This window comes from Pan paniscus, chromosome 19, assembly GCF_029289425.2.
Source record: "Pan paniscus chromosome 19, NHGRI_mPanPan1-v2.0_pri, whole genome shotgun sequence".
NCBI classification, from domain to species: Eukaryota; Metazoa; Chordata; class Mammalia; order Primates; family Hominidae; genus Pan; species Pan paniscus.
This window is the reverse complement of record NC_073268.2, coordinates 71727217-71754221: the sequence shown is the minus strand read 5'-3', so window position 1 is coordinate 71754221 and position 27005 is coordinate 71727217. Positions and strand designations below refer to the sequence as shown.

At 40.8% G+C, this 27005-nt stretch overlaps 1 protein-coding gene, 1 long non-coding RNA gene, 1 other non-coding gene and 1 pseudogene across 5 annotated transcripts in view; 2 read left to right on the top strand and 2 right to left on the bottom strand.

The window, feature by feature from the left end:
- Positions 1–27005, bottom strand: part of LOC134729461 (uncharacterized) — a 161998-nt gene that overhangs the window by 80087 nt on the left and 54906 nt on the right. The gene's annotated exons all lie outside the window — the stretch shown is intronic.
- LOC134729460 (xaa-Pro dipeptidase-like) overlaps positions 13633–27005 on the top strand; it is a 34935-nt gene continuing 21562 nt past the window's right edge. The window contains exon 1 of one of the 3 annotated variants that reach the window (XR_010110571.1): positions 13633–14531. Coding sequence is in view for 2 of the 3 variants with exons in the window: in XM_063598772.1 (XP_063454842.1) it covers positions 14229–14531 (303 nt within the window). In the remaining variant the exon portion in view is untranslated. The remainder of the gene's footprint in view (positions 14532–27005) is intronic. The other 2 variants (XM_063598772.1, XM_063598773.1) reach the window with 2 other exon arrangements.
- Positions 19671–24503, top strand: LOC134729478 (glycine--tRNA ligase-like; annotated as a pseudogene).
- On the bottom strand, positions 23542–23652 carry LOC112437719 (U6 spliceosomal RNA). The gene has a single exon (XR_003026263.4). It is a non-coding gene; the product is annotated as a U6 spliceosomal RNA (small nuclear RNA).

The window sequence follows — 27005 nt, the reverse complement described above, 5'->3', positions numbered from 1 at the left end:
GGTGATAGATCCTTGAGCGTAGAGACTCTGCTTTTGTTCATCATGAGAAGAAAGATCACCCAAAACTTAGAAATAAGGAAAGAAGGATGACTGCGTGTTCTGTCCATGTCATAGAGCATTGGGTAATAAGCCTGTCCATGGGTCAACTGGTTTTCATTTGACGTACTTTTTACCTTAATAAAGGGCCAGACTCTGTAAAGTTAAGGTTGAACTTGTAGGAAACTGATAATATGTAAATGATTTTTGTCTAGTAGACAGAATTATTACCCCCAAAGTTACGATTTTACTATACTGTAGAAATTGACCGTTTTTTAATCCAATTTAGAAATCTTATTCCAGCACTTTTTTTGGTTAAACTGACTCTCTTCTTCTATCTCTCTCTCTCCTTTTCTACGTGTACATATGTATTCATATATGTATATATAGCATATTTTTTTTACCCCATATCTTTCTTTGAATCGGCTTGATTATCTTGATGAATCCCTCATGAATGACTCAAATACAACTTTGACATTTGCTCTCTGTGTTTTTCATGAGAATTATGTTTTTAACATTTTGAAAATTGTACACTGACAGGTATTCTCATGGTCTCCCAGCATTTTACACAGTAAAGCCCCTGATGCAGAGTCTATACTCAATATATACTTCCTAAATGAAAGAATAAACTGGCCTAGGACCTAATGAATATAACTAAGGTTTATGAGGCCAACTCTTATCTCTACTAAGTGTTTGGAAAAATACATGGTAATAAGGCTCTGAGAAAGGGCCCATGCAGGTCACCCATCAAGTACCTCTGCAATGTCTAACTCATCCAAGAGTGATTATCCTTGTCAAGGCAACAATCTTCAGGGGGCACTGCTTAGCTTAGCAACAGAATCTTCAATATAATTTTTTATAGTGCCTATTGCAAACAAGTGACCCAGGTATGGATTTGATCTGGGACTCCTTAAAGACCACAAAATTATTAGTTAAGAATGACTTAATCCACAATATGGGAGAAACAACATTCACTTTACTAAGTTGTTAACCTAAGCATAAATCTATACATATGATATAAAAGAAATATATAGTGTTCCAGTATTAAATTTCATTTCCTCGTTTTTAAGAAATTAGTGAATTCTTATTCAGGTGTAGCTCAGGGCAAAACCTCTGTCTTGGTATGTCCTAGAGTCTCTTTTTTCTCTCCTCTTTCCTTTTCCCTCTCATCTCTCTCACCTTGTTCATGTTTTGAATATTCTCCCCTCTTTCCTTTTCCCTCTTATCTCTCTCACCTTGTTCATGTTTTTAATAGTCCATTGATCCCATTCTTTGTTTTAATTATTGATCCATATATTACTTGTTGTCTTAATATATATGGATCCATATATTACTTATTGTTTTAATATATGGATCCATATATTACTATTGCTTTTTTTTCTTTTTTTGAGAGTGAGTCTCGCTCTGTCGCCCAGGCCGGAGCACGATCTCGGCTCACTGCAACCTCCGCCTCCCGGGTTCAAACAATTCTCTGCCTCAGCCTCCTGAGTAGCTGGGATTACAAGTGCCCACCACCACACCTGGCTAATTTTTGTATTTTGAGTAGAGATGGGGTTACACCATCCTGGTCAGGCTGGTCTTGAACTCCTGACCTCGTGATCCACCCACCTCAGCTTCCTAAAGTGCTGGGATTAAAGGCGTGAGCCACTGTGCCTGGCCACTATTACTTTATTCTATCGGTGGTTTTATACAAAATGCAGAAAATTCTTTATCTATTTGCAACTGCTGAAAGTACTGAATTTAAGTGTATCAACATCATTTCTGTAGTTTCAACCGCTATGCTGTTGCTAAAAGTCTGAAATTCTAAAGGAAGAGTTCACCTTCAAATAGCAGAACACAAGCTGCAGCTGTTGCTTATTTCTCTCTCTTTTTAAACAACTGGAAGAACTACCTCCTCTAATTTTCATTTTGTATTCACCACTTCTACTTGTCATTCGTAAACCACTTCAGAAACAACGTGTCCTAGTGTTGCCTCTCTGCTAAACCTGCTCCTCCTCTTGCCCTTCTCTGTTCTGTACTGTAGAAAGAAGAGGTTGTTGGTTACCTCCATGGCTTTTGTTGACAGAGAGTGACATTCAGGTGAGTTCAGCTTGAAAATGCATCTCTCATTGCTTAAAGATGTGAATTCTTACAGAAAATTCATTTTCTATACCTTCTAGTGATAGCGGTTCAGGGACTTGGTATTTAATCATCTATGCCCATGTGAGATGCCCTTAGTCATGGTCATTCATTTGATTGTGTGGGAGCCTTTTTCATTTATCTCAGAATCTTTGGCTGTTTTATCAGCTCATTTACCTCTGTGCAGCTGAAGCAGTATGTTATATATTTCTGGATGATATGGCATAAGGGCATGGACAAGAGGAGAGTTGCCTAGAGAGGATAAGTTAATAAACTGGGTTGTAAATGAAGATGGTATAAGAAGGAATGTTGGTGCAGAAGAATGAGGAGCATTTAAAAAAATTATAGTCTAGGCAAAGATGCAAGGACAACATGTCTTTATTCTTCATTGGTTCAACACATATGGATTGACCACTTCCTACAAGTTTGGCATCTGTTCAAGGTAATGGGGAATAAAGATCAATAATGTACCATTCTAGGCAAATTCATAAGGATAGAAAGTAGATTAGAGATTACCAGGGTGTTGGGGAAGAGGGGAATAGGGAATTATTGCTTAATGGTTACAGAGTTTTTGTTTGGGGTCATGAAAAAGTTTGGAAATAGATAGAGAAGGTGGTTGCACAACATTGTAAATGGAATTAATGTCACGGAATTGTACACTTAAAATGAACAAACGACAAATTTTATTATATATAATCACAATTTATAAAAAGTAATAATGTTATATGCACAAAACCACTGAATTATACAAATGAGTGATTTATAGGGTATGTGAATTTTACCTCAATTAAAGTTGTTAAAAAATTAAGACACTATTTTTGCTTTACAAGAGTTCATGTCTAATGGAGAAAATCAATCTATACACAAATTATAGGTATTACTAAAGGACAAGCTATCAAAAATTGATGGTTAAGAGAACATATAGGGAGTCATATTGTTTCAGTTGAATCCCTTCTCTGTGTCACTAACCCTATAACCTTGAACAATTCACTTTTTATCTTTGAGCCTCACCTTGCTTACCAATAAAATGGGTCCAGTATTAGTGTATACTTCATAGAGCTATTGTTATAGTTCCATGATGTAATCTGCATATGTATATGAAACATAGTAGAAATGTAATATATTTTAGATAAAATTTTGATAAATGCTGTTATAGCGAATATGCATTTCAAAGCTAAAAGCATTGCGCAGATAGACTCATACATGTTATGCATATGCACTGTGCATTTGGAGGGGAGAGCTTCGAAGTGATTATTGTTCAAATGACAGTCATTAGTATGTAGTGCCAGTCAGTATATCATTGATGAGTAATTTTGATATAGAAAAATTAAAATAATATTGTCATCACAAAATTCAGTAACAAATAGTCTCCCATAAAGAGGGGAAAAAGGTTTCACAGACACTAGTGTAAATCACTAGTGTAAAAAACTAGTGTTGATTTACAGTATTTTATTTTTATCATAAGGTTACTTAAGTATCTACAAATATAAAATAAGCATAAGCTCTTTATACTTATACAACAATATAACGTACACCAATTTATAAAATAAATATGTCAAACTTTACTCATCTAATAAAGTTCAAATCAGAGGCATTACTTTAATGTGATGGATAATATTGTTTTGCTGATATTAAACCACTAATCTTTTTTTTTTTTGAGACAGAGTCTCACTCTGTCGCCCAGGCTGGAGTGCGGTGGTGTGATCTTGGCTGATTGCAAGCTCCGCCTCCCGGGTTCGTGCCATCCTCCTGCCTCAGCCTCCCAAGTAGCTGGGACTACAGGTGAACACAGCCACGTCCGGCTAATTCTTTGTATTTTCAGTAGAGACGGGGTTTCCCCGTGTTAGCCAGGATGGTCTGGATCTCCTGACCTTGTGATCCGCCCGCCTTAGGCTCCCAAAGTGCTGGGTAAACTACTAATCTTAAAGTTGAGAGTGGAAAAATAAATTTTGAGTTTTATATTTTAATTGTGGCATTGGTTCTCTTATATTTGAGCATGATGGGCCATAGGATTAATCATCATTACATCATTCACCGCCTTTCTGTTTCAAAAATATACTAGCTTTTCTCTCCTGGACATTGGCGTAGGCAAAGAATTTATGACTAAGACCTCAAAAGCAAATGCAACAAAATCAAAAGTAAATAAATGGGACCTAATTAAACTAAAAAGCATCTGCACAGCAAAAGAAATAATCAAAAGAGTAAACAGACAATTCATGGAGAGGGAGAAAATACTCACAAACTATGTATCTGACAAAGGTCTAATATCCAGCTTCTACAAGGAACTAAAAAAATCAGCCAGAAAAAAAAAATAATAATCCCATCAAAAAGTGGGCAAATGGCACGAATAGACACTTCTCAAAAGAAGATACATACAAATGACAAAGAAACACGAAAAAAATGCTCATCAGGGAAATGCAAATTAAAACCACAAGATACCACCACCTTATCCCAGCCAGAATGGCCATTATTAAAAAGTCAAAAAACAAGAGATCTTGGCATGGATATGGTGAAAAGGGAATGCTTATGCATTGTTGGTGGGAATGTAAATTACTGTTACGAGATCTTTGGGGTGTCACTTTTCTGGCTAGAAACCTGTGGCCAGTGACGCCTTTGCCCGAGTTTTACTCAGGCCTGCTGGGCTTGTTCCTCTGTTTTGGCCTGGCAGGCTGCACTCAGCTCATGCTACCAGCCTGGATCCCATGTCTCCAAGGGAGACTGAGAGTCAGGCATGGAGCAGCGAGGGGTGTGTGAGTGAGCGAGGGGTGTGTGAGGGAGCGTGGGGTCCAGTCACTGTGTAGTCAGACACGCCTGCTGCTGCCACAGGGTAGGCAGCTCCAGGTGCCAGCATGGGCACCGGCTCTCTGTGAGGCTATGGCTGACCAGGCACACCGGAAGCAGCTTCTCCAGCTGGCACCAGGGAATGCAGTGGCGCCTGGAAGCTTGGAGATGCCAGGAACTGCAGGGCCCCAAAGAGGGAGTCATAACCCTGACTCAGGGAGCTCCCAGGTCTGGGCTTCCTGAAGGGCTGCAGCTTTTCTCTCCTTCCCTTCACCCACAACGTGGTGAGCAAGGGGCATGTTTCAGCCATGTTTGTGTTACAGCTCTTTTAGCCTCGCCATTTGGTGGGTCCTGAGTTCTTGTCCTGCAACCAGGAAGAATGAGGTATGCAAACATGTGGAAGGTGAGCAAGATGAAGAGAAGCTTTATTGAGCAATAGAACAGCTCAGAGAAGACCCACACTGGGCAGCTCCTCTCTGTAGTCAGGGTGTCCTGACAAGAGTTCAGCTCCTAGCAGAGACAGTAGCTCCTCTCTGCAGGCAGGTCATCCCAACAAGTGTTCAGTTCAGTGTTCTTGTATTTTTAGTACAGACAGAGTTTCTCCATGTTGGTCAGGCTGGTCTCAAACTCCGGACCTCAGGTGATCCACCTGCCTCAGCCTCCCAAAGTGCTGGGATTACAGGCGCAAGCCACCACACCCAGCTACCTGGCTACTTCAATTTTAAGAATATTAAATAACACGCGCAAAATGCTTAGCGCAATCCCTAGCAGGCAGTTATGCATTCAGTAAATGTTAGCTACCATCATCATTATATTATGATTTGTAATGATATATTTATTCATTTGACTAAGTAATGATGCCTCTCACTTCCACCAGACTGGAGTCTCCATTAGGGAAGGAACAATGAAGTCCTTACTCCAGCAGGGTAGAGTGCCTGGCTCAAGTAAGATCTCAATTAATATTAGTTGAATGAACAGATTTACAGTCTCTTCTTGAATGCAAAATTAATTGCCATGTAATATTCCATTGCTGGGCTGTATCCAGCAACACTAAGTCCGGCATGGCAAGATGCATATTGCAGTTGTGACTTAAGATGACAATTGTCTGAGTCTGTTCCAGCTGCTATAAAATTACAAGAAATTTAGAAGGCCCGGCACGGTGGCTCACGCCTGTAATCCCAGCACTTTGGGAGATTGAACCAGGAGGACTGCTTGAAGCCAAGAGTTGGAGACCAGCCTAGGCAACAAAGCAAGATGCCACGTCTACAAAAAATGTTTGAAAAATTAGCCAGATGTGGTGATATGCACCAGGAGCATGGTATGCACCAGCTTACTCAGGAAGCTGAGGAGGGAGGATTGCTTGAGTCCAGGAGTTTGGAGGCTGCAGTGAGCTATGATAACACCACTGCACTCCAGCCTGGGTGACAGAGAGAGAGATCTGTAAAAAATAGTAAGTAAATAAATAAATAAAATTTAGAAAATATTTCTAACAAGTATTACTATGAAAGAAGATTTGGTGCTGGAATAGATGTGTTCATTCAAATTAATTTTATTGAGTGTCTAATACGTTCAGTATGCCTAGGAAGAATACTAGGCACTGGAGATGCAGCAAGAAATCAAACAAATCAAAACCCCTAACCGAATAGAGTTTTAATTCTAGCGGATAAGACTCTTGTATAATTGTTTCTTAAGTGTCAGATACATAGATTTCTTTGTACCCCATGTTTTTCCTTTTAATTTGCAGTCATCTGAACACCTTTGTGAGTCTAAACTAAGCCATTTGTAAATCAATCCATGTGTCCTTCTTCTGTTAGCCCACAGGTCAAGACTTCAATTCTTTCCACAGTCACCCAGCAGTACCCAGCTCACTACTTAGAGCCCTCAGCACTCACAGGCAATCTGAACCTCAAACAATATGCTGCGCAGGCTCCATGACAAAAGAAAAAGAGAGCTCATGTTCCACCAAGTTGGATCTAGGACTAGGAAATCTAGAGGCCACTTGGACCAAGTGAGGAAACCCTGTGGAGAAACCAGTCTCCAGCAAACATGGGAAATTTACATTACTACCCCTTCTTATTCTTTTTTTTTTTTTTTTTTTTTTGAGACAGGGTCTCAGTCTGTCTCTCAGGCTTAAGTGCAGTGGCGCAATCATGATCACTGCAGCCTCAACCTCCCAGGTTCAGGCAATCCTCTGACCTTAGCCCCCCAAGTAGCTGGGACTACACATGTGTGTCAACACCCCCGGCCCCTTCTTATTCTTTTAACCTCCGCAGCAGGGCTCTCGTTGAAGTGACAGGTGTCCATCTTTGCCTTTGCATAGCTGTCTCTGCTTTGGAATTGCCCCTAGTTTTGTTCTTAGGCTCTGATGAAGACTCTGGGTGAGAACGTTGGCCTTATTTTTTCAGGTCCATGGATCTCTCAGCTTGAAGTCAAGGTCTCACTTTCTTCTTACAGACCTGCCCCTTCCCCTTTCCAGCTGGCAAAGAAGCAGGCTGCTCCTGCCAGGTTTCAGAAACCATGGTCATTTGATGGTGCAAGAAGTCAGACTGTTTTGCTACAAGCGGCAGAAAGCTCTGGGGATCCTGCCTAGGGGGAGCTCGGCCAAAATATTGGGTTAGGAGGGGGTGGGAGGGGTAATCCGTTTGAGCCAACGTCAGATCCCACCACTGACTCCCTTGAACAAGGGCTATCAAATGAGGCCTTCTCCCAGAGAGCTGTATGAAATTGGAGACTCCACTTACCTTCTGCCTCTTAAAATTAGACAAGCCCTCCACACAGCAAGAGAATAAGTGGCAAGCATGTGGACAGCTCTTTCTGAGCTGGATGATTTAGTGAAGCAGCTGTGGGGGACACAGGAGGGGAGATTTGGAAGAAGGACACAGTGGGCTGAGGGAGGACTATTCACCCCCTATTTGCAATGCTGGTAAGAGCAATATTGGTTGGGAGGTGGAGAGAGCAGAGCTTGCTGTTTGAGCTCTTTGCCATGGAGTCAGTGGGGAGCCTTTGAAGACAGGTTCCCCCACCCCATTTCCCACTTGGGGCCTGGGGAGGGACTTAGGTTAATACAATGATCTGGGAACAGCCAAAATCCAGTTGCTGTTTGGCTCTGCACTTCCAGGGAAATGTGAGCTGTCTGTTTCTCATTACTTTGCCCTTATCACATCAGGCTGTTCTTGTGGGGAAGCAGTTTCATTTCCAAGAAACCTGTTTTGCTTCTCCTCCCTTGAAGTCCTCCAGGCTCTTGCCTCCTCCCTCTTCCGTACCCCTCCCTCATCATCTCACCCCTTACTCCATCTGCTTGTGACCAACTTCTTTCCCATCTAGGAACTAAGCTACTACCTGCCCCCCACTAACGCTAGACCTAGAAAATAAAAAAGATTAAAGCTTGGTCAGTGACTGCAGCAGATGGCAAAATATAACTCCTCTCCCTTTGTGTTTCTAGTTATTACTTTCTTGCCTATGGTGTTAAAGGGACTGTGAACCTCAGCCCATTTTGTGGTCATAAATCAGCAACTTGGAGGAAGTACCTGGTATGTTTGCAGGTAGGACTCCTTGTAAAAAAACACCTGGTGGCCCACAGTCTGAAAGGCAGGACAAAGCAAATCATGTGGGTAAGTCCAGCCACCATGCTCCAACAACATCTCCTTCAGGACACTAATGAGTATGGACAGTGAAGTCCTCTATTGTCGCACATGCTCCATGAGGACCTGGGGATGTTCTCAGCCAGCAAGGACCAGCGGGATGGCTGCTTCTTCCTCAAGCATCCCTCAGTGAGACCTCGGGGAGCCCCAAGTGCCTCTCTCCAAGTTCCTATGACATGCATTTGCCTTTATTCTTACTTCCTTCTTTCTGTCTCCCTCACATTTTATCTACCCCTGTCTTTCTTCTATCATCCCCATATTGTACAAAAAAAAAATGAAAGAATGAATAAGACCTACTATTTGATAGCACAATAGGGTGACTATAGTCAATAATAACAATTGTACCTTTTAAAATAATTTAAAGAGTGTAACTGGATTGTTTGTAACTCAAAGGATAAATGCTTGAGGGGACTGACTATAGTCAATAACAACAATTGTACTTTTAAAAATAACTTAAAGAGTTAATTGGATTGTTTGTAACTCAAAGGATAAATACTTGAGGGGATGGATACCCCATTCTCCATGATGTGATTTTTTCGCATTGCATGCCTCTATCAAAACATCTCATGTACCCTATAAATATATATACCTACTATGTATCCACAAATTTTTTTTAATGAAAATACCTTCCCTATCTTTTCCTAGAGTTTCACTCATGACTGTCATTGAAGGGTTTACTGAGTCCCGCATCACCCAGGATCCAATGAGATCTCCCTGCTCTTCAGCTTTGGGGAAGATGGCCTCAATTTCACTCACGCTTAAGACCTGCCCTGTGAAAATCCAAAGTCTTCCTCAAGTTGTCTGTGAATTCCTCAAGAGGTAGATCCTTTTGGTCTACTCTGACTCTCAACTACCGCTTCCACTGAGCTAACCAACCGTGTAGGTTATTGATTCTGTGCCTGCTATGCTATTTCTTTCTGTGCCAGAATCACCAAGGATAAGAACCTGACACTTCCCTCAGTTTAAAAAACAACTCTTACCAGGCCCTTGTATGTGAGTAGATGAAGAGGTTCACATTAGAGAATCTCACACAACTTCCAATTGCGTATAGATATCCCTTTTTGTGAAATGGTCCAACCACACTTGCAGATTTTTCATAGACTCCATGACCCCAGGAGCCCTAGCCTCACCCTCTTCTCTGCCCGCTCTTCCTCCTTCCATCTCTCTTCTTCACCAGCTTTGTGGAAAAGCCTTTGTAATGACAAAAGGTCCATCCATTTTAATGGGTCTATCTTCCTTACAAGGCTGTTGTAAATTTTAATTTTTTAAATTGTGAATTGACAAATTATGGTTGTATACATTTATTGGGTACAATTTTACTTTAATTTTTTTTAGACAGTTTCACTTTTTCTTTTTCTTTTTCTTTTTTTTAGACAGAATCTCACTCTGTCACCCAGGCTGGAGTGCAGTGGTATGATCCCGGCTCACTGCAACCTCCACCTCCTGGGTTCAAGCAATTCTCCTGACTCAGCCTCCCAAGTAGCTGGGATCACAGGCATGCACCACCACGCATGGCTAATTTTGTATTTTTAGTAGACATGGGGTTTCACCATGTTGGCCATGCTGGTCTTGAACTCCTGACCTCTGGTAATCTGCCCACCTCAGCTTCCCAAAGTGTTGGGATTACAGGTGTGAGCCACAGCGCCTGGCCTTTTTTACTTTAATTTTTGATTATAAAATATTTCAGGCATTTAGAAAAGTGCACTGGTATATTTTAAGATTTAACACATTTAAATAAGATATAATGGATGATAAAATGTTGCTATTTTTATTTCATGTCTCTCTCTCTTCCCCACCCCCACTACCCCTCCTCCTCCAAAATAAAATGCTTTTCATACAGCTAAAGCCTGGAGCCATCCCTTTCCTTCCCTCCCACTCCCTTTAGGATTAACCAGTATCCAAAAGTTGTTGCATTATTCTCATGCATATTTTTGTACTTTCATTATATATGAATGTTTCCATAAACAACATACAGTATTGTTTGGGGTATTTTTAAATATTTGCTTAAATGGTATATCGTAGTGGATGCTGAGAATGAGCTTTATGAACAAGAACAACATTATCTTATTCTGGTTTCTATTTCTTCCAATCTCAGCCTTGAGCCCAGTGGCCCAGCATCTTCTAGGTACCCAATACATACCTTCTGAACAAATTGCATTACAAAATAGCCTCCAAACCATCAATAATAATAAAGCATGCCAAGTTAAGAAGTGACCCAAGATAGGTGGTCATTTATACACTTTTTAATTTTTGGCCTAAGAAATTTCAATAACTATGAATAACTGTTCCAACGTCGGTACATTCTTCCTGAGATTAAGCGGGGGCTTTATAAATGCCTCACTAAGGAGCCTTCTATCACCAAGGTGCAATGTGTCTCCCTTTACATGACCCTAATTCAATGAGATCCCCTGAGACTGAAGTTCTTAGCCCATATCCTCCTATTCCCCAAACTGCTGACTTCATGGATGAGTACAGCCCCTCCTCTTTTCCTACCCACAGTTCATCCCCTCAAATGCCAAGAAGACTACTTGATGTTACTATCTCTGGATAGCAGTCAAGGACACCCACAGTCATTCAGTAATGGGTAGGGCTCACATCCCTATGGCATTATTTATTCATCCAGACTGTGAAGAAGCAGAATCCTTCAGATTCTTGGCTGCAACTCCCTGTGAGACAGAAACCTCACCCAAGGCAACGGTGCTGGCAGCTGCTCTAACCTCTCATTACTCTGACCTTCAGTAGGGAAACCATATAATTCATCTTCTAAACTCTTACAACTTGGGAGTAAAGATGGTTTCATTAATAATTATGCCAGGCTAATAGGCATAAATAAAGACCACTTTTGGCAAACCAGGTTGTATGATCACCCTAAATCAGCAATCCTGTGTAAAGCCAAGCACAGTATCCCTTCTTATAAGGTGCTTCAAGTGATATACTATCCAGAGCCTCAGGAAATAATCCCCTCAGTCCCTCTTCCAGGATATGTCTAATGATGGATGAGTCCGTTCTCTTACAGCATCATGTGAAGACCTAATCTTAATATTGTTAAGTTTGGGGAGAAGAGACAGCTTTTTCGCAGAGAGTAATTAAACTCATTTTCCATTTCTTTTTTTTTTTTCTCCCCTAGGATGAAATTAGAACCTACTCTTCCCTCCTAGTCCTCTGAAAGTTTGCAGAGAAATGACAACGTATGTCAGACATGTATAAATCAGAGGAGAAAAAAAATAAGACCAGTGGATCAAAACTGTGGCTCTAAAGCAGAGTTTATTTGGCATCAACAGTAATGTTTACTGGGTGACCATATGGTTTCATGAATAAGAATTTTAGCATTAGATAAATTTGTGTTTGAGTTTCAGTTTCACCAGTATCTTCATAAGTCCCTAGACAAGTTACTTCTCTAAATAACTAGACTGCAAGAGTGGTGTTATTCCCACCCCCATTTTACAGATAAATTGATAACTGATTTTACAGGTAGATCTATCTGTAAAATGAGGGTGGGGATAATATCAATCTCACAGTCTAGTTAGAAATTTTTCAGTGAGATAATAAGTTTAAAGCCCCAAGGACAGTGCCTGGCACATTTTAGGTGCCTGGCAAATATGAGCTATAATTATTACTCATACTATTTAAATCTGCATTGTATTTTTTTCAGCATTTTCTCTACTTCCACACATACTCTTTCTGTCCCATCAAACTGGCCATTTAACTTTTCCAAAAACTGCCTTGTGTTTGCCACCTCTTCATTTTTGTTGCTGGCCTGCCTCTCACTTGGAACACTCGCCTCTTTCCTCTCTATTCTTATTCTTTTGGTGCAGTATAGCCCCATCTTACCCCTTTTTCACAGCCTACTTCAACTGCCACATCCTCCAGGCAGCCTTCTGAAAGGTGAATTCTCCATCCCTGAATTCATTGTTTTCTTATCACTTTCCACCATGCATTATAGGAGATTAGTACTTTCCCAGTACACTGTGAATTTGTCAAGGATATATACTATGTCTGATTAAGATTTCTCTTCCCCGTGGTGTTATCATATTACCTTGAAAAATGTGCTCAAAGGATATCTCTTGACCATAGTAGAGCTTAGAACATAGTGGTTAACAGCTGGAGTCAGACAGACCTGAGTCTCAATCATAACTTCTTTTTTTTTTTTTTTTTTGACACAGAGTTTCGCCCTGTTGTCCAGGCTGGAATGCAATGGCAAGATCTCGGCTCACTGCAACTTCTGCTTCCCGGGTTCAAGCGATTCTCCTGCCTCAGCCTCCTGAGTACCTGAAATTACAGGCATGCACCATCACATCAGGCTAACTTTTTGTATCTTTAGTAGAGGCAGGGTTTCACCATGTTGGCCAGGCTGGTCTCAAACTCCTGACCTCGTGATCCGCCCTCCTCAGCGTCCCAAAGTGCTGGAATTACAGGCGTGAGCCACCATGCCTGGCCAATCATAACTTCTAATTGCATAATGTAAAGCAAATATTTAACCTCTTCAAATCTTGATGCTCCCCTCTATAAAATGGGCACACGGCTGCACAGGTAGAGTTGAGACCCTTGGTTTACACTTGAGCAACTAGTGAACATTCAGGAGATCAGAGCCTTCTGCTGCATTTGTTAGTTTAGTGACTGTTATCATGAAGTTTCATTATCGTCAGTAATACCCTTTCAGAATGATGCATACCTATTCCCAAAGTGTTTTTAGATCTTTTATTTTGTTGTTCAAGTCAGTTGCAGTAAATGCCAGAGACTTGCATAACAAAGACCTCTCCTACATCTTTCACTCAGGGCCAAATCTGACATCTCACAAGCTCTCACTGCATCTCACAAGTTGCAACAACTGCAGAATTCATGTGTTTTCATGTTTTTCACAATGAGCACTATGACCATTAATCTCACCCATTGTGTTAGCTCTTAAACTCAAGAACACATAGAGATTTTCTCTTATCTGTCACAATACATACAAAAACTGAATCCTGATCTTGGCCATTCACAAATATCTCCCTTCTGGATCCACATTATGAATCATTTCTTTTGTGACCGATTGGTTCATTTCTTCGCCCCTGACTGCTGGTTCCCATGCATAACTCACTCATTCCTACCTCTGAGCTGTTTAACAGGCCATCCATCCACCTTTACCACTCAAACTTAACAGTGTGCTGTAGTGCTTGAGGATGGGCTCTAGAGCTTAACAGAACCAGATTCCACTCCTGGCTGCATCGTTGACTGGATGGAAATGTTGGACAATGCACTTACCCTTTCTGAGCTTTAATTTTCTCATCTGTCAAATGTAACTGGATAAGAGTGACTTCAGACTTCACGTGACGCCGGTGCTGGGCGAACATGGCGGTGGCCACTGGACCTTCCTTTTGGCTGGGGAAGGAAACCCTGAAGGTGCCTCTGGCGCTCTTTGCCTTGAACCGGCAGCGCCGGTGTGAGGGGCTGCGGAAGAACCCTGCTGTGCAGGCCGGCTCAGTAGTGGTCCTGCAGGGCTAAGAGGAGACTCAGCGCTACTGCACCTACACCTGGTTCCTCTTCCGCCAGGAGTCCTTCTTTCACTGCGCATTCGGTGTCACCGAGCCAGGCTGCTACGGCTTCATCGACGCTGACACTGGGAAGTCGGCCCTGTTTGTGCCCAGGCTTCCTGCCAGCCATGCCACCTGGATGGGAAAGATCCATTCCAAGGAGCACTTCAAGGAGAAGTATGCCGTGGACGACGTCCAGGACGCAGATGAGATTGCCATTGTCCTGACGTCACAGAAGCCCTCTGTCCTCCTCACTTTGCGTGGCGTCAACACAGACAGCAGCAGCGTCTGCAGGGAGGCTTCCTTCGAGGGCATCAGCAAGTTCAAAGTCAACAACACCATTCTTCACCCAGAGATCGTTGAGTGCCGAGTGTTTAAGACGGACATAGAGCTGGAGGTTCTGCACTACACCAGTAAAATCTCCAGTGAGGCCCACTGTGAGGTAATAATGAAGACTGTAAACGTGGGAATGAAAGAATATGAGTTGGAAAGGAAATTTCAATATCCAAAATAATAGAAAGTATAATGAACCCTAAGTCCCCATCAGGTTTTTGTGTTTTGTTTTGTTTGCTAGAGCATTTTATTATTATTATTATTATTATTATTATTATTATTATTGTACTTTAAGTTTTAGGGTACATGTGCACAATGTGCAGGTTTGTTACATATGTATACATGTGCCATGTTGGTGTGCTGCACCCATTAACTCGTCATTTAGCATTAGTTATGTCTCCTAATGCTATCCCTCACCCCTCCCCCCAACCCCACAACAGTCCCTGGTGTGTGGTGTTCCCCTTCCTGTGTCCATATGTTCTCATTGTTCAATTCCCACCTATGAGTGAGAACATGCGGTGTTTGGTTTTTTGTCCTTGCGACAGTTTGCTGAGAATGATGGTTTCCAGCTTCATCCATGTTCCTACAAAGGACATGAACTCATCATTTTTTATGGCTGCATAGTATTCCATGGTGTATATGTGCCACATTTTCTTAATCTAGTCTATCATTGTTGGACATTTGGGTTGGTTCCAAGTCTTTGCTATTGTGAATAGTGCTGCAATAAACATACGTGTGCATGTGTCTTTACAGCAGCATGATTTATAGTCCTTTGAGTATATACCCAGTAATGGGATGGCTGGGTCAAATGGTATTTCTAGTTCTAGATCCCTGAGGAATTGCCACACCGACTTCCACAATTGCTGAACTAGTTTACAGTCCCACCCACAGTGTAAAAGTGTTCCTATTTCTCCACATCCTCTCCAGCACCTGTTGTTTCCTGACTTTTTAATGATCACCATTGTAACTGGTGTGAGATGGTATCTCATTGTGGTTTTGATTTGCATTTCTCTGATGGCCAGTGATGATGAGCATTTTTTCATGTCTTGTTTGGCTGCATAAATGTCTTCTTTTGAGAAGTGTCTGTTCATATCCTTCGCCCACTTTTTGATGGGGTTGTTTGTTTTTTTCTTGTAAATTTGTTCGAGTTCATTGTAGATTCTGGATATTAGCCCTTTGTCAGATGAGTAGGTAGCAAAAATTTTCTCCCATTCTGTAGGTTGCCTGTTCACTCTGGTGGTGGTTTCTTTTGCTGTGCAGAAGCTCTTTAGCTTCATTAGATCCCATTTGTCAATTTTGGCTTTTGTTGCCATTGCTTTTGGTGTTTTAGACATGAAGTCCTTGCCCATGCCTATGTCCTGAATGGTATTGCCTAGGTTTTCTTCTAGGGTTTTTATGGTTTTAGGTCTAACATGTAAGTCTTTAATCCATCTTGAATTAATTTTTGTATAACGTGTAAGGAAGGGATCCAGTTTCAGCTTTCTACACATGGCTAGCCAGTTTTCCCAGCACCATTTATTAAATAGGGAATCCTTTCCCCATTGCTTGTTTTTGTCAGGTTTGTCAAAGATAAGATAGTTGTAGATATGCGGCATTATTTCTGAGGGCTCTGTTCTGTTCCGTTGATCTATATCTCTGTTTTGGTACCAGTATCATGCTGTTTTGGTTACTGTAGCCTTGTAGTATAGTTTGAAGTCAGGTAGCGTGATGCCTCCAGCTTTGTTCTTTTGGCTTAGGATTGACTTGGTGATGCGGGCTCTTTTTTGGTTCCATATGAACTTTAAAGTAGTTTTTTCCAATTCTGTGAAGAAAGTCATTGGTAGCTTGATGGGGATGGCATTGAATCTGTAAATTACCTTGGGCAGTATGGCCATTTTCACGATATTGATTTTTCCTACCCATGAGCATGGAATGTTCTTCCATTTTTTTAAATCCTCTTTTATTTCATTGAGCAGTGGTTTGTAGTTCTCCTTGAAGAGGTCCTTCACATCACTTGTAAGTTGGATTCCTAGGTATTTTATTCTCTTTGAAGCAATTGTGAATGGGAGTTCACTCATGATTTGGCTCTCTGTTTGAGAGTCAAGACCCATCAGTGTGCTGTATTCAGGAAACCCATCTCACATGCAGAGACACACATAGGCTCAAAATAAAGGGATGGAGGAAGATCTACCAAGCAAATGGAAAACAAAAAAAGGCAGGGGTTGCAATCCTAGTCTTGGATAAAACAGACTTTAAACCAACAAAGATCAAAAGAGACGAAGAAGGCCATTACATAGTGGTAAAGGGATCAATTCAACGAGAAGAACCAACTATCCTAAATATATATGCACCCACAACAGGAGCACCCAGATTCATAAAGCAAGTCCTTGGTGACCTACAAAGAGACTTAGACTCCCACACAATAATAATGGGAGACTTTAACACCCCACTGTCAACATTAGACAGATCAACAAGTCAGAAAGTTAACAAGGATATCCAGGAATTGAACTCAGCTCTGCCCCAAGCGGACCTAATAGACATCTATAGAACTCTCCACCCCAAATCAACAGAATATACATTTTTTTCAGCACCACACCACCACCTGTTCCAAAATTGACCACATAGTTGCAAGTAAAGCACTCCTCAGCAAATGTAAAAGAACAGAAATTATAACAAACTGTCTCTCAGACCACAGTGCAATCAAACTAGAACTCAGGATTCAGAAACTCACTCAAGGCTGGGCGCGGTGGCTCACGCCTGTAATCCCAGCAATTTGGGAGGCTGAGGGTGGGCACATCACAAGGTCAGGAGATCGAGACCATCCTGGCTAACATGGTGAAACCCCGTCTCTACTAAAAATACAAAAAATTAGCTGGGCATAGTGGCGGGCACCTGTAGTCCCAGCAACTCAGGAGGCTGAGGCAGGAGAATGGCGTGAACCCAGGAGGCAGAGCTTGCAGTGAGCCGAGATTGTGCCACTGCACTCCAGCCTGGGTGACAGAGCCAGACTCCATCTCAAAAAAAAAAAGAAACTCACTCAAAACTGCTCAACTACATGGAAACTGAACAACCTGCTCTTGAATGACTACTGGGTACATAACGAAATGAAGGCAGAAATAAAGGTGTTCTTTGAAACCAACGAGAACAAAGACACAACATACCAGAATCTCTGGGACACATTCAAAGCAGTGTGTAGAGGGAAATTTATAGCACTAAATGCCCACAAGAGAAAGCAGGAAAGATCTAAAATTGACACCCTAACATCACAATTAAAAGAACTAGAAAAGCAAGAGCAAACACATTCAAAAGCTAGCAGAAGGCAAGAAATAACTAAGATCAGAGCAGAACTGAAGGAAATAGAGGCACAAAAAACCCTTCAAAAAATCGATGAATCCAGGAGCTGGTTTTTTAAAAGATCAACAAAATTGGTAGACCGCTAGCAAGACTAATAAAGAAGAAAAGAGAGAAGAATCAAATAGACACAATAAAAAATGACAAAGGGGATATCACCACCGATCCCACAGAAATGCAAACTACCATCAGAGAATACTATAAACACCTCTACACAAATAAACTAGAAAATCTAGAAGAAATGGATAAAGTCCTTGACACATACACTCTCCCAAGACTAAACCAGGAAGAAGTTGAATCTCTGAATAGACCAATAACAGGCTCTGAAATTGAGGCAATAATTAATAGCTTACCAACCAAAAAAAGTCCAGGACCAGATGGATTCACAGCCAAATTCTACCAGAGGTACAAAGAGGAGCTGGTACCATTCCTTCTGAAACTATTCCAATCAATAGAAAAAGAGGGAATCCTCCCTAACTCATTTGATGAGGCCAGCATCATCCTTATACCAAAGCCTGGCAGAGACACAACAAAAAAAGAGAATTTTAGACCAATATCCTTGATGAACGTTGATGCAAAAATCCTCAATAAAATACTAGCAAACCGAATCCAGCAACACGTCAAAAAGCTTATCCACCATGGTCAAGTGGGCTTCATCCCTGGGATGCAAGGCTGGTTCAACATACGAAAATCAATAAACATAACCCAGCATATAAACAGAACCAAAGACAAAAACCACATGATTATCTCAATAGATGCAGAAAAGGCCTTTGACAAAATACAACAACCTTCATGCTAAAAACTCTCAATCAATTAGGTATTGATGGGACGTATCTCAAAATAATAAGAGCTATCTATGACAAACCCACAGCCAATATCATACTGAATGGACAAAAACTGGGAGCATTCCCTTTGAAAACTGGCACAAGACAGGGATGCCCTCTCTTACCACTCCTATTCAACATAGTGTTGGAAGTTCTGACCAGGGCAATCAGGCAGGAGAAGGAAATAAAGGGCATTCAATTAGGAAAAGAGGAAGTCAAATTTGTCCCTGTTTTGCAGATGACATGATTGTATATCTAGAAAACCCCATCTTCTCAGCCCAAAATCTCCTTAAGCTGATAAGCAACTTCAGCAAAGTCTCAGGATACAAAATCAATGTACAAAAATCACAAGCATTCTTATACACCAATAACAGACAAACAGAGAATTTGCTAGAGCATTTTAAAGTCAAATCCCAGATATCATGTCATTGTACCTGTAAATACCTCAGTAGATATTTCAGTTGAAGAGAACTACTTTTACTTTTACATAACCACCATGCCAATATCACAACCATTATCACAAATGAATCGTAACTCCTTAATGTCATGCATATCTAGTCCATATTGATCCTAACCTCTTTTTAGCATTGGTTTGTTCAAGTCGGGATCCACACAGAGTCCATACCTTGCACTTGGCTGCAACTGGAAGCAGCATGTCGTGAAGCTGAGCTCTGGGGAGATCTCACCCCTGTCTACAAACTGCTCGACCTTCCCTCCACCCCCATCCTAAGACCCTGGATTGGCCTTGCTGCCGCCTCCTGTGTGGACCAGGGTAGCTCTTGGAGGGATAAGCTAGAAGCCAGAGGCCACAGCCCAGTGCACCAGGAAGCTCTCAGCCAGGAGCAGCCACCCACACGAGTGTGCTAGGAAGCTTTCAGCCAGGAGCAGCCACCCGCAGGGTGCTGAGTGGCACCGGGTCAGTGTGTGTGCCTGCTGTGCTCATGCTGTGCACCTGCCGTGCATGCCCACCTGTGGCTGCCCACAGGACATACAGAGGGGAGACAGTGCCCGCCGGGGAAGCCATCTGATCTGTGGGCCCCTGAGAGCTTAGAGCAGGGGGGTGGGGATGAGGACTGAGATAGCAAGAACGAGAGATGGAATCTGTTCCTGAAGGGACCGAGTGGGGAGAGAGGGGTCACGCCCTCTGAAGATGGTGGGAAGATGGGTGTCTAGGGAAAGTGTCACATCATAGGGTATCCCTGGTCAGATTTGAGGAGGGCGCCCCCGATTGCCGGTGCCCAGGCTGACACCCCTGGGGACATCTGCAGCCAGAGAGATGGACTAACACTTCTTCCTCCTGGAGCTCCCTCTCCAGGGCGGGATCACTCTGTGTTGCAATTTTGTGATCCTTGTCCTGGAGAGCCTGGAGGCGCCTTCTTGGGGACCACGTCTCATTTATCTGCGCGGTGTCAGACCCACCGTGGGTGTCAGGAAACGTGTGTGGTTGGGTGCGATAGATGGATGGAAAAGAGAAGAAAAGGTTTTAAGCTATATTTCTGCCATCTTTTGTGTCACTGGGAACTTGAGAATTCTTAACTAGTCGGGGAATAAAAATCTCTTCTAAAGCCAGAAAAAAAAAAAGCGACTTCTGATAATCTGGCAAGCTTAGCTAATGTGGAAAGGCTGTCCTTCCATATGATAAACATAGAAACACTGGAGAAAATATAACAAAAAGAAAAAATTAAATATGTAACCAAACTATTCAATAATAATAAAAGGAGCCAGGCGCAGTGGCTCACATCTGTAATCCTAGCACTTTGGGAGGCTGAGGCAGACAGATGGCTTGAAACTATTAGTTTGAGACCAGCCTGCTCAACATGGTCAGACCCCATCTCTACAAAAAATACAAAAAATAAAATAAAATTAGCCAAGTGTGGTGGTATGTGCTTGTAGTCCCAACTACTTGAAAGGCAGAGGTGGGAGGATCACCTCAGCCTGGGGAGGTCAAGGTTGCAGTGAGCCATGATCACACCACTGCACTCCAGCCTGGGCAACAGAGTGAGACCTTGTCTCAAAAATAATAATAATAACAATAATAAAAGAAAATTCTCGGGTCCAGGAATAGAGCAGGAAATGAAAGGCAGGGTGAGGAACAGCAGACAAAGCCAAAGAACTCCCAGAAGGATCAGAAACTGGCAAAAACCATAGGGACAAGAGGCATTCCTGTACTTCAGGTTCCTGCAAGGCAAGGTGCTGAACTTGAATCCCTACTAAAAGCTAGTGATGAAAAATGCCATCATACCATAAAATTGGACTTGAAATACTCTTCTGTTGGCCTGGATACATGGTAAGAAAGCTACCCATCAGGTGTCATGGCTAAAAGTTTAGACTCATAAGAAATCGTTGGCCTTAAATTGACACAATCCAATTGATGGGACACTTGAAGCCAAGAAATTATCACAAAAACAGATCCAGAATTGGTAAAAATCCACTGAGCTTTAGAAGAAACAAACTCAGATCATCCTATAAAGAAGAAGATATATCTCAAGTCATGCAGACTCAACTTTCACTAAGAATGAGTTTACTACGGAAAATAATTTTGAACCACATGAGTTAAGCCACATAAAAGAAAGTCAGAAGATGCAATAAATAGTAGGAATTCGCAATAGAAAATGGCAAATAAAACAGTATAAAAATGTTAAATAAATGTTTTTATATTTAAAGAGAGAAGGAGCATAAACACAATGCATTATTAAAATATTTTAAATAATCGTTTTAATTTTTTTAAGAATTAAAAACATTTTTTAACCAAATAGAAATCTTGATAATGAACACATAGTCACTGAAATAAGTACATACGAACCTTCATATTTAATGGTTGGGCCAAAAGCAGATTATTCATAGCTGAGGAAATAATTAATGAATTAGAAAACGGAGCTGATGAAGATGTTGGAATGCATCATATGTGGCAACAGAATGGAAAATACAAAAGTTAAAGCCTGGCATGGTGGCTCATGCCTATAATCCTATCACTTTGGGAGGCCAAGGCAGGAGGATTGCTTGAGTTTAGGAGGTTGAGACCAACCTGAGCAACGTAACAAGATCCCATCTCTACAACACAATTTTAAAACTTAGCTGGGCATGATGACAAGTACCTATAGTCCCAGCTACTCAGGAGGCTGAGGGGGGAGGATCTGTTGAGCCCGGGATACTGAGGTTGCAGTGAGTTGTGATCATGCCACTACACTCCAACCTGGATGATTGAGCAAGACCTTGTCTAAAAAAAAGAAAGAAAGAAAAAAAAAAAAAGAAAACAGAAAAAAAGAGTTAAGAGAACTGAAGCGGAGAGAAAGATGGGCCCACTTGGGTCTAAAAAAAATTGTAGGAGAACACAGAGAGTGAGGGGAAAAGCAATATTGAAATAGAAATCGAATAATAACTTTTTCAGAACTTAAGAATGACTTAAATTCTCACATCAAAAGATCATTCCTAGCAATGAAAAGAACAACAAAATTCTCCTACATATACTGTAGGGAAGTAACAAAATAGGAAATGCAAGAGAAAATATCCATATCACCTAGAGAAAAGAGATTACTCACAAAAGAATGACCATTACATCGAAAAGTCTCCCCATTCATTATAATAGATGCCAGAAAACAATGGAACGATTTCTGCAAAGAGCTAAGGAAAAATATTTGTCCATCTATATTCCCACACTCAACTAAATTCTCATGAGAAAAAATGAGGGCAAAGTAAATATATCTTCGGGCAAAAAAAAAACTGAGTTTCTAAGTTCTCACTTAAACTGCTTCTAAAGAATATAGTTCAGCTAAAAGAACCCAAAACCCAGATGTAAAGAGGTGCATTAAAGAAGCAAGGAAAAGAAAAGAAATTGGCAAACTTGTGAGTAAAGCTAATGTATTGATATTTAAAAAATAATATTGACCAGTGTTGGTGGAGGTGATTAAAAACAGTTCAAACTAAGGAACCAAAACTTGGAAATAGAGATGGAATGAAGCTAAGAATCTTTTATTGTTTAAAAAGAGATTAAAGAAATTGATTTATTTTAGACTTTGGACTGTATATATGTTAAAGTGTAAAGGCAACTACTAAAAGGATAGAAATAGAATGTAGAACTTCTACAGAGAAGCAAAATAGGAAATAAGTAAAATGCAATTAATCATATAGATGGCAGAAATGGAGGAAGAAAAAAAGGGGAGGGGAGAAGGCAAAAAATAGAAAACACAAAGTAAAATGATCTTTTAAAGCAGCACAAATATACCCCAATAAATGTAAATAAACGTAACTTTCCTCTGAAAAGATAAACTATTAGATTGTTCTGCTTTCTATCCCAATAGATTTTGTTTACAAAGGACAGGCCTGAAAGTAAGGACACAGAAAGATTTAAAATGAAGGGATTAAAACATTGTATATCACATAAATGTTAGTCCAAAGGTTTTCTTCACGGCATTAACAGGCTAGTTCAAAAATTCACATAGAAGAATAAGGGAACAAGAAGAAACATGAATATTGGGAAGAAGATGAACAAGGAAAGGATTTGCCTGACTAAGCATCAAGACTTCTTTTAAATCACAATAACTAGAACACTGTCATATTGGCATGGCAATAGACAAATGAACCAATATCCAAACTACACACATATGGAGATTTAGCAGTGTTACAAATCAGTGGGAAAAGGAAAGACTAGTCAGTCAATGGTGTGGGACACTTGGCTATCCATTTGGAAGTTAATAAAAGTGGATACATCCTTGTATCAAGCCATATGCAAAAAAAAGTGAATTCCATATGAATTTAAAACATTAATCTGAAAAGCAAACTTTTTAAACATTTAGAAAAGATTCTAAATTAGGGGAAATATCTTTGTGACATTGGGAGAGGAAGACATAAAAAACCAAAACCCATAAAGAAAAAGTTTTTGAATAGAATATGCCTAAAAATATTAAACAAAAGGTTTGATATATTTGAGTACATGACAAAAAGAAAATGTTAGAATGACAAAATAAAACATAAAGTTAACACTTCACAAATTTGCATATCATCCTTGCACAGACAGGGGCCATGCTAATCTTCTCTGTATCTTTCCAATTTTAGTGTATGTGCTGCAAAAGTGAGCACAAAACATAAAGTTAACACGAGTGAGAGACCAGAAAAGATGTTTGCAATGTGTATGACAAATAATAGGTTAGTATCCAAAATATGTAAATAACCATGATGTTTGTTTGAGTGCAGAGTCTCAATTCACAGGGAAGGAATATGAAGCTGTCTACCTAATACCCAATAAGGGAGCAGTTGGTAAGGCGTATAAGAAGGATGCAAAACTGGTGATGGAGTATCTCGCCATTTGTGATGAATGTTACATTACAGAAATCAAGATGCAATTGAATGAGAAAGGGGAATTTACAATTGAGCCCGAAGGGAAAACATTTCGGCTAACAAAAGATGTGGCCAAACGTGATGAGATTCCAGAAAACACTCTATGTGGAAGAAGTTGTTCTGAATGTAACTGAACCCTCCTTCAGCCTGTGCAGGATCATGTATATGGTATTTGAACATATATTCCATGTAAGAGAAGGAGATGAACAGAGAACATTCCTCAGTTTCCCTGCTATAGTCACTCTATTCAAATGTTATACCCTCTCACTGAGCCAAAACCATTCATGCCATTTATCAAGGAATTATCGGAAGCCCTGACCAGGCACAGGTTGTCTCACAAAGTAGATGATTCCTCTGGGTCAATTGGGAGACACTATGCCAGGACTGATGAGATTGGTGTGGCTTTCAGTGTCACCATTGACTTTAACACAATGAACAAGACCCCCCACACTGCAACTCTGAGAGACTGAGATGCAATGTGACAGATAACAGCAGAGGTCTCTGAGCTGCCTAGCATAGTCCGAAATCTGACCAGTGGCAGCACCATATGGGCCAATGTGGTGGCCAGGTATCCTCTCTTTGCAGAGCAATGATACAGGAGGTAGAAAGAAATTATTTAGGCAGATTTAGTTAGAAAGAAATTATTTAGACAGATAGTGAGGGCAAACGAGTCCTTAGCAGAGCTTCCCTTCAAACAAAAAGCAGCCCAAAAAATCATTTCTTTTCCAACAAAGAGCAGCCTGAAAAATCAAGCTGCAAATATAGATAAGCAAGCTGGAAGCTTGCACAGGGGAATGCCAGCAGCTGTACCAATAGGAAAGGGCTACCTGGGGCTAGGCGTGTGCACCATGGAAGCTCCATCTTCCATTTTTTGTTAGCACGTGTACATTAAGAAAAAAATGGGCAACATGGCACAGCTCAGGCAGGGAACCCACTTGCATAATAGAAGATTGGCGTGGGGGCAGCCAGAGATTTGTGCCATAGGCAAATGGCACACCTGGTCCTAACCAGTTTTTTGCACTCTATGTAAATCAGACACCACCTCCCCACCAGCTCATCTATAAAAACCCCTGCATTTTGCTGTGGACCAGCAACCTATTTTTTCAGGACAACTCTGTGTAGCAGAGAGCTATTCTCTTTCTTTTCCCAATTAAATTTCCGCTGTTAACCTCACTCATTGTGTGTCCACATCCTTGATCTCCGTGGCTGTGAGACAACAAACCTCAAGTATTTTCCCAGACAATGAGGCCACTTCAACAAGAGACTGGTAAAAAAAAAAGAGACAATCAAGGAATAAGGACAATTTTTGGCGATGTGCATTAATTGAATAAATAACACATCATATCCACTTTATAAAAGAGAACAGCATTGTGATTACTCCCAGTAACTGTATTCTATCTTCAGTGGCTGTCTGATTTTATCCCCACAATCAAAATTGAAGGAATTCTGAAAAGAAAAAAATCTTAACCTTGGGGGTTAAGATTTCAACATAGGAATTTGGAGGGGGACAAAAATGTTCTATCTGTAGCAAGATCTAAAAGCACAATTGCCCACTTAATCTCTAATTGATAGAGTAATATTAATATTTAATATACAGTTTACTTGTTAAATGCAGTTCCAAGCACTTTACATGTTTGGATGGTGGCACTCTTGTGTACTGGATTATTTCCTTCGGCTCATACAAACACCTCCTAGTATCTCTCATTAAAAACAAAACCACACCCCTTTTAAACTCTCATAAACCTCCAGATGCTTCTCCATTTCTCTGTACTTTTTCATTTGTTTAGGGTTGTCTACAAACATTACGTCCACTTATTCATTTTCCACTTACTCTTTACTCACTACAAGCTGAGTTTCACCTCCACTACTACACAGCAATTACTCTTGTCTACGTCACCTGTAATCTCCATGTTACCAAATCCTATGAGCACATTTCTGCCCTCGTTTCAGTTGATTCCATAGTAGCACTCCACATAGTCAATCACTCCTACCATTTTGGAACTGCCTCCTATATTGGCTTTTGTGACACTCTTTAGTCTTGGTTTTCATTATATACCATTGCCTACTCCTTGCCTGTCTCCTTTACTCCTCTTCTACCCAATCTTTAAATGTTGGCATTTCTCAAACCCCAGTGGCAGCACTCCTTCTTTTTCTATACTCGTTCTCCTGATATAACCCAGTCGTTCTCAACAGGGTGTGATTTTGCCCCCTAGAGGACATTTGCCAATGACTAGAGACGTGTTTTACTGTGACAACTGGGAGTATGTCACTGGCATCTAAAGGACAGAGGCTGGAAATACTGCTAAACATTGATAGTGAGTATACAATCCTAAAATGCACAGCACAGCCTCCCACAACTAAGAATTATCTGTTCCAAAGTGCTGCTGGTACATTGAGAAACCCTGCCCATCCAGGCTTTGCCTTTTTACTGTCTGTAGCAGACAGTATGTCTTGTCTTCTGGTATCCATTCTCCCCTTCTTTTTAGTAATGGAATTGACATTTCATCAGGTAGCATATGGCCATCCAGTTTATAGAGTCTATGTTACAGCCTCTCTTGCAGCTAAATAACATGTGTTACCCCTGGGTCATTTCCTTAAAAAGAAGGTGCACCTTTTTCCCTATTTCTGAATGATAGGATGTGGTCTTGGTGCTAATGAACAAATTTCCACCATACAGAGAAAAATAATATTCAAGGGATGACAAATAAAAGTGCCGTGAATCCATGAATGACCTTGTGGAGTGGAGCTGTCTAACTAGATCACCCACCTATCTCTGAACTATGACATGAATGATAAAGAAACTTGTGCCTTGTTTGATCCACTATATTTGGGTGCCTCATTTTAAAAATCTTAATTGATCTCCCACTGACATACCATCTATATAATACCTGATGGAGCTATAATTTGTAATCACTACCTTGAGTTCCTCTCTAAACTTCAGATTTATAAATTAACTACCTACTTGATATGTATTCTTGCATATCTCCCAGAATCTCAAACTTAACATTTTCAAAATGAAGCTATTGATTTCACCACCAAACCACCCCTCTTTGGCCTTTCCTCCACTCAATAAATGGCTAGAAATTGTAAGTCAT